The sequence below is a fragment of the Nothobranchius furzeri genome, chromosome 1 (genome assembly GCF_043380555.1).
Source record: "Nothobranchius furzeri strain GRZ-AD chromosome 1, NfurGRZ-RIMD1, whole genome shotgun sequence".
Lineage (NCBI taxonomy): Eukaryota > Metazoa > Chordata > Actinopteri > Cyprinodontiformes > Nothobranchiidae > Nothobranchius > Nothobranchius furzeri.
Window position 1 is genome coordinate 51,257,004 of NC_091741.1, and position 18,486 is coordinate 51,275,489.

Consider the following 18,486-nt stretch of genomic DNA (forward strand, 5'->3'; position numbering starts at 1 on the left):
ATAAAATAGGCTGGTTTGATATTTTTAGGAAGAATTTGGCTAAACTTGGTAAGTTTTTCTAAAATAATCTTGAGATGTTATAAATGTGAGATTGTTTAACATCTAAAAAATTATCCAGAGGCTTGATATGATCAGAACAGGTGAATTCAGGTCAAAACGATTCTGGAAACTAAAGATTTGTTCATTTGAGGGAACAAAATCAAGAAGATTTAATAAAATCTGAACGTTTTCTTTAAAAAGACGTTTTTGTGGCATTTTGTAATTTACTCAACCTGATTGTATTGAATTGGACTGTTTGCAATTGGATTTGAAATGGACTTGCTTGCTTTTTTTGTGCTGTGTCCTAATATGACTTTTGCAGAGAACGGGAGCTGTATACACAAATGTAATTGAACTGAACTGAATTGCTTTCATTCGTGAGAAGGCAGCTCATGGAGACATTCCTGCTGTGATTGGAATGTGTGAAGAAAAAAGTTTTGAAGGGGCATTATGGAAGTTTGACAGCCAAAACATGTATAGAAATAATACATTTCTTCTTCCTACATTCTCCTGCAATGCCCTGGTCCTGTAGAATGAGCCCTGGCATTTTTACTGTGATTGCCTGTTTTTCTGTAAAATCACAGAAAAAGAGAGCTGCTCGGGTCGAGCAGGCTGCTTCATGCGCGTTCACACTCAGACATAGCCCATAGCATTTGCTATCAGTAGCTTTAGCAGCAGAGAGTGAGGCAGTGCCACTTTGTCGCTGTTCCTAACGCCTAGTGACAAACCTAGCTACATTTCTGAGGACCCTTAGCTACTTTCTGTAGAACTTTCTTCTAGATATTTCCTGCAAATTAGCAACAAAATAGCCATTTTCGCTTCGAACCGTTCTTTGGTTTGACGTTGTTTCAGGTGTCATCAAGGATATAAATGTTACAGATACTCTGAATGTCACTAGTGTGCAGCTCACCTTGTAAGATGTCTGACTCTCGTGCAGAAGACCCGGGTTTGATTCTGGGTGTGAACGTAGTTCATTTAGAGTTTCTTTTTTACATTAATGGTATATTTTTTACAGTAAGATGTCCAAATTTTTATTTGAGACTCGCCGAACGGCATTGAATTCACAGATAAAAAAGATGTGGGTTCAACTTTCATTCTGGAACAATTTTTCAAGCAAGGGAAGGGAATGATCTGAGCATGCAGGAGGACTGACCCATAAACCTTTGTCAGCTGTGCTGAAGAGAAAGGTACAGAACCAAATTATTTAATTAATTAGCTGCGCGTTCTTCTGTCCTCTGTCCTTCGGGCCACACACACACACACACACACACACACACACACACACACACACACACACACACACACACACACATGGGACCGTCTCAGCTGTTATTTTCGTTGAAGAGTGTGCACGTACAGCATGCGTGCCTCGTGCACGAGCCTACTATTGAAGCTGCCGTTACAATTTTGGCCTGAGGGGGCAATCGCGAGCATAAAAATTCAAAAGTCCGTAAAGTCTCTTTAAGTAAAAGTCATTAGTAGAAAATGTGGGACAAGTTTACTTAACCCTTTGATGCATGAATTATGAAATCTTCAACCATGATTTTTTTAAACATTTTTTTTTCATTCATCTTTAGGTGTGAATGTAACAAATTTCATATTTATATTTTTTTGTAACATTTAATTTTCAAATCATTTATTACATGTCCACCTCAGTGGACAGCGCGCATTCTGAACATGAAATATGTTGGCTTGACTTGCTGAAGTCCAAAAGGAGGAGCTCAAATGCAATAAAGTCTTCAACAGCTGTGCTTAATAGCAAAAATAAATAAAAACAATTTTGAGTACCTGTCCACTGTAGTGACCATTATGCATCAAAGGGTTGGAACACTATAAAAACCCTTTTTAATTATTATTTCTGATTATAATCGGTCATTCTGCCTTTTCATGCAGGCTGAACATAAAAACAAACAAACAGAGTCAGTGGTAGAGTCACGCTGCTGTTATCCAATCAAAGGTGAGATACCCAAATTTCAGGATGTGAGACTCCAAATGTCATGTTGAGCTCTCCTCTGATGTGGTATTCTGCTAGTTACTGAAACAAGCATATGAGATGTTTGCATATAATGAATATTCCATTAAATTAAATTCAAGTTTATTTATATAGCGCCAAATCACGACAAGAGTCGTCTCAAGGCACTTCACATGGTAAAAATTCCAATACAGGTCAGTTCATTAAGCCAATCAGAATAAAAGTTCCCTATATAAGGAACCCAGCAAATTGCAGCAATCCTCATACTAAGCAAACATTTAGCGACAGTGGAGAGGAAAACTCCCTTTTAACAAGAAGAAACCTCCAGATGATCCTGGCTCAGCTGCGGCAGACACCAGACAACCGGCTCTTCTAAGAGCCAAGCAAACATCAACCTTAGACACAAATAAGCATTTCAGCTTTCGGCCTTCACCTTGAGGGATCTCAGACTGGACGGGTCATATGGGAACTATCTATGAGTTCCTGATATCAGAGTTCTCTCCACCGGCAGTGACCATCGACCCCCCGGATCGAACGAGAACCTCCACACCAAGGGTGTGTAAACTTGGCATGACAGATTGCGTCTGATGCTGTTTATAAATAAACAACTCTCTAGTTTAGAACCAAACAATAAATTATTTCACACCCAGATTTCACAATTTCTCTCAGATACAAGGAACGGTTGCTACAGCATCTAGCTTCCATCACAACACCTCCCATCCACCACATCACATCTCATTATTCATATCTTGTCATGCATAATTATTAGCTTAAGAAAAAAATGAAATTCATTTTATAAACTATATGCTTGACTCTGTCTGAATTAATATGAAGTGTGTTTACAGTCTCTAAAGAAGTAAAGAACCCTAGAATCTTCTGATTAAACATTCAAAGATTAATCAGATTGATATTTCATATTTGTATTGAATGATCACATCGTATTGGTCATAATTAATATGTTTTAATTGCTGCATATTATTTGTAGTGATCACACTTTATAACATGACCACAGCAAATGAATTAGGACCAATAAGGTGTGATGATTCCATAAAAATATGAAATATCAACCTGATTGATTTTTGAAGTTTAATCAGAAGATTATAATTACTTTTACTTGTTCAGGGACCATAAACACACTTCATTAATTCAGAGTCAAGTATATAGTTAAAAAGGAATTTTATTATTTTCTAAACTAATGATTATACATGACAAGATATGAATAATGAGATGTGATGGAGTGGATATGCGGTGATGGAATGTGATGTGTAGTTGGTGTGATGTAAACTAGATGTTTATCAGAATCTTTGTATCTGAAAGAAATTGTGAAATCTGGGTGTAAAAGCATTTGTTGTCTGCTATAAACTTAAGAGTTGATTATTAATAAAACAGCATCGGACGTAATCTGTTGTGTCTACAAACCTTGGCGGAGACCTCCAGCAGATCCAGACTGTCGGATGTCGGGTGGACCTCACGGCACCTGGAGCCAGTAGATTAGCTCCGAAACGACCCGTCCAGTCTTGAGATGTCTCCAGGTCACAACAGTAGCTGGAATGCTCATTTGCGTCCAAAGTGGATGTGGCTCATAGGGAGTCGTCTAGCTGTGTCAGCTTGCAGCGTGCAAACAGGTTTTTGACTGTATGTCAAAAGAGATGTCTCAAGAATGCCTGTCCCAAATTGGCCGGTTCGGAACTCCGCTAGAAACTGAATTGCTCGGGAAGTAATTCTTGTTTTTATCAAACTATGATTATGATTTATGATTTCTGGCCAAGTTTGGCCAATCAGCATTTGACACGTTTCTGAGTATTTACCAACGTCCCTCAGAAAGCCACGTCCTCCTCAGATACCAAGATGTTTTTCACACTGTGAATGAGAATGTCTCTAAACACTTATGTGAGGTGAACCTTAACCTTAATTTGTATCTTATGAAGATGTGTGAGTGTAGATAATGATTAACTTGTTAAATCAAACACACACTGATCATAAGATCTGCAATAGATCATTGTAAGAGCAACATTCACTTCAACTTCGTTGATTTAAGCACAGATTATTCAAACATTTCATACATCTTGTTCATTCAACCATGTAATTAATCAACTTGTAAGTTGTAAAGCCTTGTGGATTCACTTTTTATTCAGAGTGAGGCAGTTTTGGCATCAGCATGAAGAAAATTATAAAAATGAACAGTTTTATTAACAGAATCTAGTATGAATAAATGTCTTGTGGGCCCTTTTCTGTGAAAAAAAACTCTTGTGCTCCCATTTTAGGAAATAGAAGTTGTGGAAGTCGGGATTTGTAATATTGCTCTGGAGGATCCAGATGCACAAATCACGCACAATTGCTCACTTATTGTTCTTCAATGCAGACAAAATAAGCTGTCAAGGTCTCCCGCAAAAGCCCTTCTCTCTCTGCGTAAAAGTCAGACTGCCGGATACCTAGGAGCTCTAAAGTTCCAGATGCAGATGATGATTTATGATCTAAAAGAAACTCCCTATTATCAACTCTTGTTATGTTATTTACATAAGAATTATGGCATTTTTAACCAAATGAATAATTTAAAGTTTTCAATCTTTTGAAATTAATCTAATTTAACTTTTAAACTAAGAAACAAACAAAAAAAAACATGTCCTCTTTATTTTCTTCTGCTCTAACACATGGGTCATCTCATTTCTTTCAAAACAAAATTCTGCACACATCACAGAAAGCATGACTGGACAATGAGCTGGAATATGAAGTGGTGCACGCTATGAGGACTTTACAGAAAAAAGGGGATGAAATAACCCACTAAATATGTAGCGCTACATTTTTAATGCTTCAATGTTGTTTTAGGTTTTGCTTAAAATGTGAGAATAAAAAAAGCTGCAAATTACAAAATAGTTTTCTGTAATGTGCTGCAGGCATTAAGACAAAGGAACATATGCTTCAGGGCAAATTCAGTAAAGTAGAGAAGGCAAAACAAGGAGTCAAAGCAAAATGTTTGGGGAGAGTAGGCAGTTTTGGCTTGCCTTTAGCACCCCCTAGTGTCCACTTTTAGAACCAAAAGCTAAACTTCTTGCTGTGCGTTCGTCTTTTTAACACCTTGATCTAACTACTGAAATTTCCTGTCTACAGGAGTGATTCGTCACTAAATAAACAAATCAGCTGTGCTCGTGATCTAAAACATGCAGGAAATGTGCTGAAAGCAGACTGCAGCGCCATGTATGTCAGCTCAATTTTTTCTAAGTCCCAATGCCTGCAGGCTGAAGTAGCAAGCGGAATATTCTGGCCACAGGGGGCGATAGGGGCTGGGTGGCTTTTCATTAACCCTGTAAAGGAATGAACCTCAACTGCCAGCTTGCGGGCCACATCCTGCCCACCAAACCCTTCCCCCCCCCCCTTCCCCCCCGCATTAGTTTAGCAGCAAAATTCATGTCCCAAATATCAAAAAATTGTTTATGTTCTCCAAACACAGCTAAATCTACAATCAAAACGGTTTAGGTGCAAAGCAAAGTCATTATAAATATTAATAAACTAAGATACAATAATAATATTAACTTTATTTTAGAAGAGCATCTGGCCTTCACAGTGCCTGCAGGTAAAAACTCTGGCCCTTGAACACATTTAGTTGAGGACCCTTGCTGTAAAGTTATTTTTGCACACAATGTGTCAAAAAAAAAGCAAAAAAAAAAAAAAAAAAGATTTAAAAATATGAAAAAGTTGCCAAGCATCACTTACATGTAAATGTTAAAATGAGACATACTCATACATGTGGATTTCTGCAGACACGTAAAAGTTTCTTTGCATTTTCTGAGTTGTGATGGTAGACTAGGCCTCTGAAGTAAGTTAAGATAACCTGGGAGAATGTGCTGAGCTGGACTGGATCTTCTGCAGGCAGGAAGGCAAAGCGATCCACAAGCAGGAACTCACTTTCTGTCAGCTTCAAGCTTCCAGCCAGAGGTTTTGTCTCAGTCAGGCCTTTTTAAAACCAAAAAGCATACACATATGAACACTTGCACAGGAAGAGGCCCGTGTGGCTCCCAAAAAAAAAAACCAGGATGCGTCATGCCTTCCTTTCTGATATTTCCGCAAAAAAGAGAAAAAAACTTAGGAAGGAGACTGCTGCACCTCTCTTTTTCTTCCTCTTCTGGTCCTCATGTCTCACTGTGAGACAGCGGTGGTGGTGATGGTAGTTCTTCTGAGGCGCTGCCATGAGCCGCTGTTGTGTGGTTAAAGTGTTCACCTTGACAGAGGTCCAACTTCGGCAGGTAGGACAGAAGGGAAGGGATTTTGATCCAGTCCAGGAGGTTGGGGAAAGATGCATGTAGGGAAGCGTTTTTTGTGCAGGTGTTTGATTGCAGTGAATCTTATTTGTGCTTAAACTGAAAAGTCACTGTGGAATGCAAATTTTTTTTGTGACCAGTTTTATATCGCAGTCTTATCTTCCCACTTATTTCACAATCTAGTTTGTGGTTACAGACGTTTCCTGGTTAGCAGGCTCAGCAAAAACACAGTAACCATTACTGATGACGCTTTTCGTTCCACTTGCCTCCTACTTCCATTGATCAGGAAGATCCACACGTATCGCCTCTTCATCTTTTCCCAATCGTCTGTAAGCGTTTAGCAGAAATGAATCCAAGCCTCCTCCTTGGTTTGTCCATGATTTGTACAGCTAACCAGTGTCACCATCATCTGGGGTTTCATAAGTTATCAGATTTTTCTGAAGTGAAAGGAGAACTTGGGTAAGACTGAAACTGAATTTGGTAATCTCATTTAGAACAAGCAGCTGTTTGAGTGGCTCGGTGAACGCAGCATTTCAGAGCGGACTAAAGAAATTTGTATTTTTAACAGCGAGGTAAAGAACACATCTTAAATACACACCAAAATTAAAGGTAAATCAAAAATATATGCTAAGATTACAGATAATGTAGAGTATGTCTGTTATCAGGGGGAAATGCTGAGATATATGTTCTTGCTGCTGTTTTACTCTTGTGATTTGATTTCACAGATGTGCTAGGTTTGTTTAACCTGGAGAATACGTGCAAAAACCTTTAGGAGTGTAATGAAAACAGGGTGCATGTTGAAATAGATCTGGTCCTGACATCTTTATTTTAGTTAAGTTAGAACGATTCAGCGGATTTCCTGAAATCGGGCGAGTTTAGATAATTTATCTGAACGTAAAGAGGAGTCTGCTGTTTCAAAGTGGAAAATATTTTAGTTTCTTAATCATGAAATATAGCAAATCAAACTGTGCTAAAATAATTTCCTCACTTCTTCTAAAATTAAGCTATTTGTGCAGTCAAAATCAAGTGGAATGCCTTATTTCCTATTAGATGGCATATAATTGGGATGGTTTGTAAACAGATGTTGAACCTGTGACCTGCTCTCTGCCAGTAATCTTAAACACAGACTCGATTGTTGCAGCAGGTGCTGGTGCATCTTCGAGAAAAAACAAACAAAAACGAACAGTCTGAAGAACTCCAAACTTCAATTTTGACAGATTAGATTCTCATCCCGTTCCTGTCTGAATGCGTGGCGGGCGCTCATCATTTCTAATTCACACATGCACAGGCACATCATTGTCAAAACCAACCTTGGTGACTGAACAACCATTAGTGCTCAAATCTAATCAGATCCCCTTAAGTGGATAACAAGCATGTCTCCGGAATTTACAGTAGTGAGAGGACCGGAGTGAAACCGGGACAATCCGCCGTCACACACAGCAGGCGCGGTGTGTAGCCCTTCTGGCATCCCATCCGCTATCCACAGTGGAGATAGAATGTTGATTAGCTAACAACTAGCATCTTGTTGGAGCAGGAGAAGTCAGATAAGAGCTCTCAGTTACTACTGACAAGTTGAGTATTGTGGGGAACTTTAGTTACGTGGATGAGTGCTGAATAAGGCCAGAAACGTCCTGCTGACAAGAGAATTTAGAGTGTTTGGGTGCATTCATTGGGCTAGCTGATACTTAGCGAAAAACATTTTGTTGCTAGCGAACCAAATGAGCTTAAAGCGAGTTATTTAAACCAAATGTCAACAAAAAAGTTGTAAATGTCAAAAATACATAAAGAATGAATAGTTAAACTCTTGTTCTGCATTTTAGGTTTGTGCATTTTGATTAATCTTGGCTAATGAGCAAGACAAAAATTATCCATCCATCCATCCATTTTCATCCGCTCATCCGGAGTCGATTCGTGGGGACAACAGTTTAAGTTGAGAGGCCCAGACTTCCCTCTACCCAGCCACTTGGGCCAGCTCCTCCGGGGGAATCCCAAGGCGTTCCCTGGCCAGGTGAGAGACATAGTCCCTCCACCGTGTCCTGGGTCTACCTTTAGGTCTCCTTCTGGTTGGACGTGCCCGGAAAACCTCACCAGGGAGGCGTCCAGTACGCATCCTGACCAGATGCCCGAGCCACCTCAACTGGCTCCTCTCGATGTGGAGGAGCAGCGGGTCTACTCCGAGCCCCTCCCGAATGACCGAGCTTCTTATCCTATCTCTAAGGGAGAGCCCAGCCACTCTTCAGACAAAACTCATTTTGGTCGCTTGTGTCCGCGATCTTGTTCTTTCGGTCACTACCCAAAGTTCATGACCATAGGTGAGGGTAGGAACGTAGATCGACCGGTAAATCGAGAGCTTCACCTTCTGACTCAGCTCTCTCTTCACCACGACAGACCGGTACAACGCCTGCATCACTGCATATGCAGCACCAATCCGCCTATCGATCTCATGCTCCAGTTTTCCCTCACTCGTGAACAAGACCCCGAGATACTTAAACTCCTCCACTTGGGGCAGGACCTCATCCCTGACCCGGAGAAGGCATTCTACTCTTTTCCGAATCAAGACCATGGTCTCAGATTTAGAGGAGCTGATTCTCATCCCAGCTGCTTCACACTCGGCTGTGAATCTCTCCAGCGAAAGCTGAAGATCACATTCTGATGAAGCCAACAGGACCACATCATCTGCAAAAAGCAGAGACCTGATCCTCAGGCCACCAAAACGGATGCCCTCCACGCCTTGGTTGTGCCTAGAAATCCTGTCCATAAAGGATATGAACAGATTCGGTGACAAAGGGCAGCCTTGGCGGAGTCCAACTCTCACTGGGAACGAGCCCGACTTACTGCTGGCAATGCGGACCAAGCTCTGACACCGGTCATACAGGGACCTAACGGCCTGTATCAGAGGGCCTGGTACTCCATACTCCCGGAGTACCTCCCACAGGGCCTCCCGAGGGACGCGGTCAAACACCTTCTCCAAATCCACGAAACACATGTAGACTGGTTGGGCAAATTCCCACACACCATCCAGGATCCCCCTAAGGACACAGAGCTGGTCCAGTGTTCCACGGCCAGGACGAAAACCACATTGCTCCTCCTGAATCTGAGGTTCAACAATCTGATGGACCCTCCTCTCCAGAACCCCTGAATAGACCTTACCAGGAAAGCTCAGGAGTGTGATCCCCCTGTAGTTGGAACACACCCTGCGGCCCCCCTTTTTAAATAATGGAACCACCACCCCGGTCTGCCAGTACAGTGGGACTGGCCCCAATGTCCACATGATATTGCAGAGCCGCGTCAGCCAACACAGCCCCACAACATCCAGAACCTCAAGGAACTCCGGGCAGATCTCATCCACCCCTGGAGCCTTGCCACAGAGGAGCTTTTTAACCACCTCAGTGACCTCAGCACCAGAAATTTGAGAGCCCAACTCAAAGTCCCCGGACTCTGCTTTCTCACTGGAAGACGTGTCGGTGGGCTTGAGGAGGTCTTCGAAGTATTCTGCCCACTGATCCACAACATCCTGAGTAGAGGTCATCAGCACACCGTCCCCACTATAGATAGTGTTGGTAGTGTACTGCTTTCCACCCCTGAGGTGCCGGATGGTGGACCAGAATCTCCTCGAAGCCGTATGGAAGTCTTGCTCCATGGTCTCACTGAACTCCTCCCATGCCCAGGTTTTTGCCTTGGCGACCACCCGAGCCGCGTTCCGCTTGGACTGCCGGTACCCGTCAGCTGCCTCTGGAGTCCTGATAGGACTCTTTCTTCATCTTGACAGCATCCCTAACCGCCGCTGTCCACCAGCGGGTTCAGGGGTTGCCACCACGACAGGCACCTACGATCCTGCGACCACAGCTGCAGTCGGCCTCCTCAACAATGGAGGCACGGAACAGGGCCCATTCAGACTCAATGTCCCCCGCCTCCCCCGGAACATTTTGGAAGTTCTGTCGGAGGTGGGAATTGAATAGAGGACAAAAATTAGCTCAAGTTAATCAAAAGTTTTGTGTTGTTTGTTTTTTTTCTGTGAGAAATGAGGTGTCTAACGTGTGTCACCTAGAAAATCAGAAAAGGTGAAATGAGAATCATCTATTTTATTTCACATCGAGTTTCACTTCTCTAGTCAGTTAAAGTGAAATGAACATCTGAAGTGAGTTTTTTTGGAAAAAGTTAGGAGCAATAAATATCTTACCTGTTGCAGATGATTCTTGAAAAAGGTTGGCAATTTAACAAACTAACAACTAGCCTTTGTGGCTGCTACATAAATCCGCTCCAGTCTCAAAAATGCCATAGCAGTTCAGGCAATTCCACATTTTTACAGAATTGTTATAAAACTCCAGCGAGAAGCTAATATATAGGATAATCCTGTATTGTGAAATTTTATTGTTTAAAATAAAGTTTGGAGTAAAAAAATACTTTGTAATTGGCCCAAGTCAAACTAGCCGTATGTGTCCATTTAGAACTTATATCTGTTTCTACAAACTGAGGCTGTTCAGTGAGCTATCTAAAAACACACTAGAAAAGATTTGAACTGTCACTTTAAAATAAATAATCTGCCAATCAGAGCTTCCTGTTCCATCTGAGAGGAAGTAAATGAAATCTGTGCAGGAGGCTGAAAAACAGAAACTAACTTTGGAAAATCTTTTCCAAAATTATATTTAAGTACCATCCAAAAACTGACCAAGCAACAATACAGGTTTTTATGATTAAATATTCATGTAGATTGAATTCCTTGTCCTGTAACAAAGACTTCAAAATAGCATTTGTTGTATGAGAAACTACACATGCTAGCTACATTTAAATCAGTGAATGAATGAAAAGATTTAGTTGAAATGGCATTAGAGGAGTTATTTAAAACCCTCCCTGACAAACAAGGGTCAATTGTGCTGCCACAACCCCTGAAGCAGACAGCAGAGGACTTTGGGAATTGATCGATGATTGGTCAGCCGGACAGAGAAGGGCGGTCCAGATGAATTAGTGACAGACGCTAAAGGCAGAAATCCTGCAGTGATCAAACCCTGAATGATCTAACAGTCTAGCATTTGAAGTGATTATCATGCTACGCAACATAAAGGCTTACACCCAGCTGTGGGGCTAATTAGCTCACTCAGGGCCCTGAATAAAACACTGGTAGGGGACTGGAAGAGACAGACGGTCACAGAGAAGTCAGCAGCCTAACAGGACAGCAGCAGCAGCGGAGCTGGATCCTAAAGCTGACCTGAACGAACCAATCTGAAGATTACTTGCTTTTCTAAGAATGCCTCATTTAAGTGACTGCAGCTACTACAAAATGAGGGATGCAACCAGAGCTTCAAAAGTAAGAAGATTGAAACAATTTGTTACTGTCTGTTTAGAAAATGCTGAAGTTTGAGAAAGATATTTTCATCAGGACCACTTTCTGAAAGTGTTCTCAGTCAGAAAATGAAAGAAAGACGTGAGACGGCAGCGTTGGTTTGGTCAGGAAGTACCTGACAGTAGGTGGTTGCTGCGTCAGTGAAAAATGACTCAGTCAAGGCCGTCTCAGCACATGAACAACAATGCACAGTTGTCCTAATCTTGATTTAATTTTTATATCTAGTCGATTAGAATGTGATTTGTGGTATTTTGCTGTTTTTTACAGGTACAAAACCACTTAGATAACTCCAAGTTCCATCTCCATCAGAGCCAGAATCAGCCAGTGAAGCAGTACCTGACGCTGGGCTCCAAGCTGGCCTCCTCGGCCGGACCGGGTCACACTGTGCCACATCCACACACCACCGGCCAGCCACTAGCAACTGTGCCAATCATGAGGAATGGACACATGCCCCCCGTCAGTGATGGCAGCAACCCCAACAGCCCCGTCACGCTGCTCACGATGGCCAATCACGACAGCGAGGTGAGTGAAAACAGAATCCAGTCACCCACACGTGGAACTGAAACTGACAGAAATACCCAACATGTGCCTGGAAAGAGTCAAATCGCAACAAAAACCTTCAGCCACAGCCTGGCTGACGTGCCATTGAGCAATGGGTCAGAACTTTTGAAGATTTCATAATGTCCTTGAAACATTTCTTGTCAGTCGCCCAAGTTCCTGTCAAATTATCTTTTGTGGTGATGTAAGAGATGTGCTGTACTTTTAAACTCTTCCAAATTGAGTCTGATAAGTCACGACTGGCACTTTGTTTGGAGGAATAGTTATCATGAAGAGAAGCATCAAGGGCTAGATTTATATCTGCGCTGCCTTTGAACCTTAATGCGGGGTATAACTAATCATCTAAACAAAGTTGTGCTCCTCTCCTCTCTCTGATGTTCTCATCAATAACCTCAGACATGCAGTCTGATGAGAGAACTCTTTCAAAGGAGGAAACTAGTTTGATTTTTGCACCAACACTGATAACGAACCTCCAAACATGGGTTTCTATTGCTGGATTCATCTCTTTCTAAGGCTGTTGAGGTTCCAACGTTCTGATTGCTAAAGTCGTGGACCATGTACAAAAAAATACTGTTTGCTTTTAGTTTCCAATGGATGAAGTTATCGATGACCTAATTAGTCTTGAATCCGGCTTCAATGATGGGGGTTTGGATTGCATGGAGCCTAACCTCATAATGCAAAACAACGTAAGTATGAATCCCATTGAATCTTCCCTCCACTGTGTTTTGTATTGAATGACCCCATTTGTTTGGTGATCCAAACAGTTGTTTTAGGTTTATGTCACATTAGTTTGCTAATCACCTCTCCTTTTATGTAAACCAAGCAAGCCAGATTAGTTTGGAACGGGGAAGGATCCGTGGCTTACTTTCAGGTCAGCTGAGGATGAGAGGAGTCAAAGTTCACGTGGGCTTAGCGACACTAAATCACCAAAAAAAACGAGCAAAGAAGATTACGTTTTTGTCCAATAAAGGATGGTGAGGGGTCTTGACGACGCTTTCAGGACACGAAGAGTTTGTTTGATGGGTATTCCTCATTTTGATTTGGCCGTTGACACAAACAGATCCATACAAAGACTCAAACACAATGACAGAGTTAGGTTGGAACAAATTAAAAGGAATGCAGAGGAGGTAAAGATAAGCAACAGAGGAGGAAAGTAAAAGAAGAGTCAATAGGTTTTCCAGAGCAGACAAAACAAAGGAAAGCTGTCCGGGGGGGGGGGGGGGGGGGGGGTTACTGAGCCATGGGATTGGGCTAATGTGTATACTCCCTATGGACTTGTTCAGAAATGATACCATGCTTAACTGGATCAATTCATCCTAATTAGTCATACAGTACGATGCATCACTTTGCTTCGCCTTGTCAACACACCCAGGAACACATACGGGATAGAGGGATCGGAGTGATTACAGTAGGGAGGGGAATTGTTGCAATCTTTCTTTTTCATATTCATCTGTGTCCCCTCGTCCTCCTCCAGTAAATTCTCTAGTATTGACGAGGAAAACCATGTCGAATCATCTGACACGCGTGTCGCAGATAGAACGGACTGTGCCTTTCTTGGAATCCCGGCGACTTCTTTCTGATTCTATCCCCCATATAAACACAAATGTGAATTAGGCACACATGTGTGACAGCGTGCTGTTTCGACTCCGCTTTATGAAAAGGCATCATTATTGCAGAAGTCAAGCGTGCGCTTACATCGGATAAGAGGCCCGTAGGAAACAGATTTGCCTCTGTTCCAGGAGTTGACCCAGCTAGCCTTTTCATCTAATGGGATGCTACTTTTAACACAAGAGCTCATCAGTTATCAATGAGAGGCCTTTGGAGATGGGTGCCTTTGGTGACTTGAGGGCTGACATCTGGTAGAGTCGCCCCTTGGTGAAGCTTGGATACATTTGTCTTGAATTATTTTACTCTTTGTCCTGTAAGACAAACAACCAGTCACATTATGGGTCACAGAACAGGGTTTGTTCTGTCCTGCTGTGACAAGATGAGGATCTGCAGTACCCCCCTGCTGGGGAGTCCAGCATCAGAGGCCCTAAGGCTGACGAGCCTTTCTGATCACCTCGCTCTCATTTAGTTTCTGCCGATGTTAAACAAAAACCTATAAAGCAACTAAAAACAACTATTTGTCCATTGCATTTTGTTTTAGTCTGAAAGGCGCTTCCACTTGACTGATCTGTTTGTCCTCCTTTTCCTAACGCCCACAGGTCTCCCTCAGTAGCAGCATGCTGGACGTCTATGGGGGTGAACAAGGTATGAACCCCCCTAATGGTGGAATGAGTCCCACAGATAACCCCACAAAGCTCCCTGTTAAAAGGGAATACACAGGTATGGACTCATACCACGGTACTGACTTAAACAATCAGCAGTGAGAATTAAATCAGTTATTTGGGATTTCTACAAAAAACAAGGGTTCGTTATGAGTTGAGTCTTTGATAGAAGCAGAAAAAGTACCAATGTTGGCTAAAAATGGCAACTGGCTGGCAAACCATCCAGTTAAATGTGTCAGGCTTATTTCTGTCCGCTACTTGACACATGTCACCGAGTTTGAATTAGCTGCAGAAGCGTGTTTTGGTGCAAAGGAGGACAGAATTTAGGCATTTCTCAATACCCTCAGTCATCAAATAAAAAAAAAACTAATTCGTTTAGGAAATAGAAAGGGTGGCGGGAGAATCCTTCACACTCAACAGGCAAGTCAGTAAATTACAAAGTGTTTTATTTGACGGTGGACTGAGAGGACAATGGGACATTACACAGACTTGAAAATATCTTGATTGAATCAACAGGCAAATTGGGAAATCCAATCTCAGGCTCCTAATAGTGTAATTAGGAGGAATGTGAGCACAAATGTGGGTGCAGTGGCATTTCTGTCCCTCTCCCGGACACATTGGGGAATTTTCTAAACCATCCTAATTGCAGATTAAGTTGTCTAAAAGTGGTTGCAATCATTTATTCTCTATTTTACTTTACAATGAGCTTCAGACATGCCTGAGGGCACAAGTGGAGCTCAGTGTGTGTGTGTGTGTGTGTGTGTGTGTGTGTGTGTGTGTGTGAATGGTCAAACTTGAGTGTGCAGCATTGGCTAACACACATTCTGACCCCGTCCTCAAAACAGGCGATTGTGTCTACTGACTGGGCTTTCTGTTGGGGTGTGTTGTCTTTCAGCTTCTATATCTGTGTGCGTAGCTAATCCATTTATGTTTTTTTTTGTCTGACAGAGCACGACACCAGGGTGATGGCCAAAGAGAGGCAGAAAAAGGACAACCATAATCTGAGTAAGTGTCCCTCACTGATGCGTTACTTATTATCCAAGTGTTAGTTGTGGCTATTGCTAAACACATCAACTAACAATGCTTTTATCTCCTTTTTTTTTGTTTCTCATGGTTTGCTTAGTTGAAAGAAGGCGGAGATACAACATTAACTACAGGATTAAGGAGCTGGGCACTCTAATACCCAAGTCGAACGACCCGTAAGTTGCAGTATGGCATCAGAATTAACGTTAAATGTGTTAAATTCACAGCACAGCACAAATCAAATGAGTGCTGAAGCACATTCCAGTCATTCTTCAAGGGTGTACTTGAGCTTCTGCTGCGGTATACACTCTTTAAGATGTACGTCGCCTCAGCGGGTCTAGGGAGCTCACACTGGAGCATCGGGGAAGGGGGTCAAATGTAAAGAAGCGGGGCACGTTATTCAAATCGAAGTTTGAAGCTCAATTTGAACCTACAGATGGAAAGCAGAACAACGGCCATCCAGTCGCAGTTGAACTCTGCTTCAAATATAAATGGGAGGTTGGAATTGTCACTGTGCTATTAACAAAGGATAAAAGAGATTATTAACGCTGATCAGACCAATGTCTCACTTTTGTGGAAAAGGACAATTTTACCGAGCTTCCTTGTCCTTTAATAAAAAAAAAGCAATAATACCTGCAAAAGAATGACTTGCACTCTAGCACCTTAAGTCCGACGCTCCATTTTTCTTCTTGCCTTCCTGCTTAGCTCATTTTCCCTCACCTATTTTTACTCGAGGATTAATTTTAGCGAACAAGGAGGTACAAGAATGGACTTTCCACATACCTTCTTAACTATTCTATTAAAATTCCCATTCTGTGTCCTCGTGTAATGTCCAAGGATGAATAATTGCCTCGCGTAAGTCTCCATTTCTTATTCATATTATAAAAAGGGGTGAAAAAAACTCCTCCTGTTAAAACTTTTCCCCATTTTTTCTTTTTTCTTTTAATTGCAAAGGATATTCTGCCGACATCAGGAGGTTCTGTGTAAAAAGGTTACCCCTTACATTTCCTCTCTCTGTAGTGACATGAGGTGGAACAAAGGCACCATCCTGAAGGCCTCTGTGGAGTACATCAGGTGGCTGCAGAAGGAGCAGCAACACGCTCGGGAGCTGGAGGGCCGTCAGAAGAAGCTGGAGCAAGCCAACAGAAGGCTGCTGCTGAGGATCCAGGTAAATCGGTTACTCTGATTTCATGTGTTCATTGTATTTTGGGAGTAAATGCACCCAAAAAGCACATGGTTGAAGGAAAAAAATAACAATTTCTCTTCAGGAAACTTAGAAAACATTTCTGAGGGAAGTCTAAAACTGTGATGTTAGCAGTGGTTCCCAACCTTTTTCCCAAGGGACCCCATTTTTTTACCAGTAATTTTTTTGACGACCCCCTCCCATTCTCTCTTCCAGTACAAACATTATTAAGAAATGATCAAATTGTTCAAGCACATTTTAATATGCTTTGATTCAATAGATAACAGTAATAGTAGGCTCCAGTACAGAACAAAGTCATTAACAAAACCAAACAGAGCACAATGTGCTTGACAGTTTGTGTTACTTTTCTGAACAATAGTTTCTTGTAAACACTGATAAATCAATCATTCCTTTCAATAAACGTTTGACACATAAAAAATACACTGAGCAAAATGTACTTAAATGTGTATATTACTGTTTATACCAGATTATTTACTGTAAAGGCTGTGATTAATCAACCAGTCCTATCTTTAATGAACTTTTGACACTTCAAAATAAAACAGTGAGCTGAGCAAAATGTTCTTAAAAGTGTGTTACTTTTTCTGTACTAATTATTTCCTGTCTTAAAATCAGTAAACTTTTCACTCATGAAAAAAAAGTGAGCAAAATGTAGGCTATAAACAAGTAATAAATGAAGTTTTAACCCCTTAAAGTGGAGAGGTCCTGGCGACCCCCTGAGAGGCTTTGGCGCCCCCTTGTGGGGGTCGGGACCCCCAGGTTAGGAACCACTGTTCTGGGAGTCCTGGAACCCCCCAAGGCACTTCACAACACAATCAGTCATTCACCCATTCACACACACATTCACACGCTGGTGGGGATGAGCTACGATGTAGTCACAGCTGCCCTGCTGCGCACTGACAGAGGCGAGGCTGCCGAGCGTTGGCGCCACCAGACCCTCTGACCACCACCGGCAGGCAAGGAGGGTTAAGTGTGTGGCCCAAGGACACAACGATTCGAACCTGCAACCTTCCAATCACGGGGCGAGCACTTAACTCCTGCTCCACCGTCACCCCTAGATTTAAGGGAACACCTTTAATAACTGAAACATTCTGCATGTAGGTAAAATATTACATGAGATACTCATTCCATGCAAAGCCAGATATTCCACCCTTTATTTGTTATACTTGTGGTGATTGTGGCTTACAGCTTATGAAAACCCCAAATTCTAAATCTAAGACAATTAGAATATTACAAGAAATCAATAAAACAAGATTTTAAATAGAGAAATATCAGCTTTCTGACTCAGTATTCGGTTTGGGCCCCTTGTGCTCTCACAGAAACAAACCAACTTCTGCACGATATTCTGTCTTTTCGAGGTTCACTCGTACAATCATGTTCTGGTCCAAGACGCACCTCTCTCTGATGGTGTCCCATGCTCGTACATCTGTGTACTCACAAACTCTGACTCACTCTCTCGCTGTCTGAGGTCAGACATTCCTGCTCCTGCAATGTCTCATTTCTCAGGAAACTGAGTTGCTCGATAACTTTCATTACATCAAACTTAACAAAAACACGTCAGGTGTTTCCGTCTCCCTCGCTTCTTCTGACATCTGGTCTCATTAACAACAAACAACAGACTCTGCAACATGGAACGTGTGTTTTGTGAACCATGGGTTTGCATCTGCAGGATAGGAAAAACTTAGTTAGACAAAACTCAAAACCAGCAAAAGCTGACAGTAGTCAAACACAGACTTGTGGTGACTTGACTCTATGACTTAGTTGGAAATGCTATGATGCGTGTGTGGGAGGGGATTGCTCTGCAACACTTAGACATCCTGACTTGA

General features: G+C 42.0%; 1 protein-coding gene across 6 annotated transcripts in view; it reads left to right on the forward strand.

The window, feature by feature from the left end:
• The window catches only part of tfec (transcription factor EC), a 49,996-nt gene that overhangs the window by 30,404 nt on the left and 1,106 nt on the right, over nt 1-18,486 (forward strand). The window contains exons 1-7 of one of the 6 annotated variants that reach the window (XM_015957540.3): nt 6,138-6,252; nt 11,876-12,130; nt 12,751-12,852; nt 14,374-14,494; nt 15,385-15,441; nt 15,560-15,635; nt 16,480-16,627. In XM_015957540.3, coding sequence (XP_015813026.1) covers nt 6,196-6,252; nt 11,876-12,130; nt 12,751-12,852; nt 14,374-14,494; nt 15,385-15,441; nt 15,560-15,635; nt 16,480-16,627 — 816 coding nt within the window. In that variant the 5' untranslated portion in view covers nt 6,138-6,195. Of the gene's footprint in view, nt 1-6,137; nt 6,253-6,293; nt 6,877-9,832; nt 11,573-11,875; nt 12,131-12,750; nt 12,853-14,373; nt 14,495-15,384; nt 15,442-15,559; nt 15,636-16,479; nt 16,628-18,486 lie in introns of those variants that run through there. The other 5 variants (XM_015957558.3, XM_015957533.3, XM_015957549.3 and 2 more) reach the window with 5 other exon arrangements.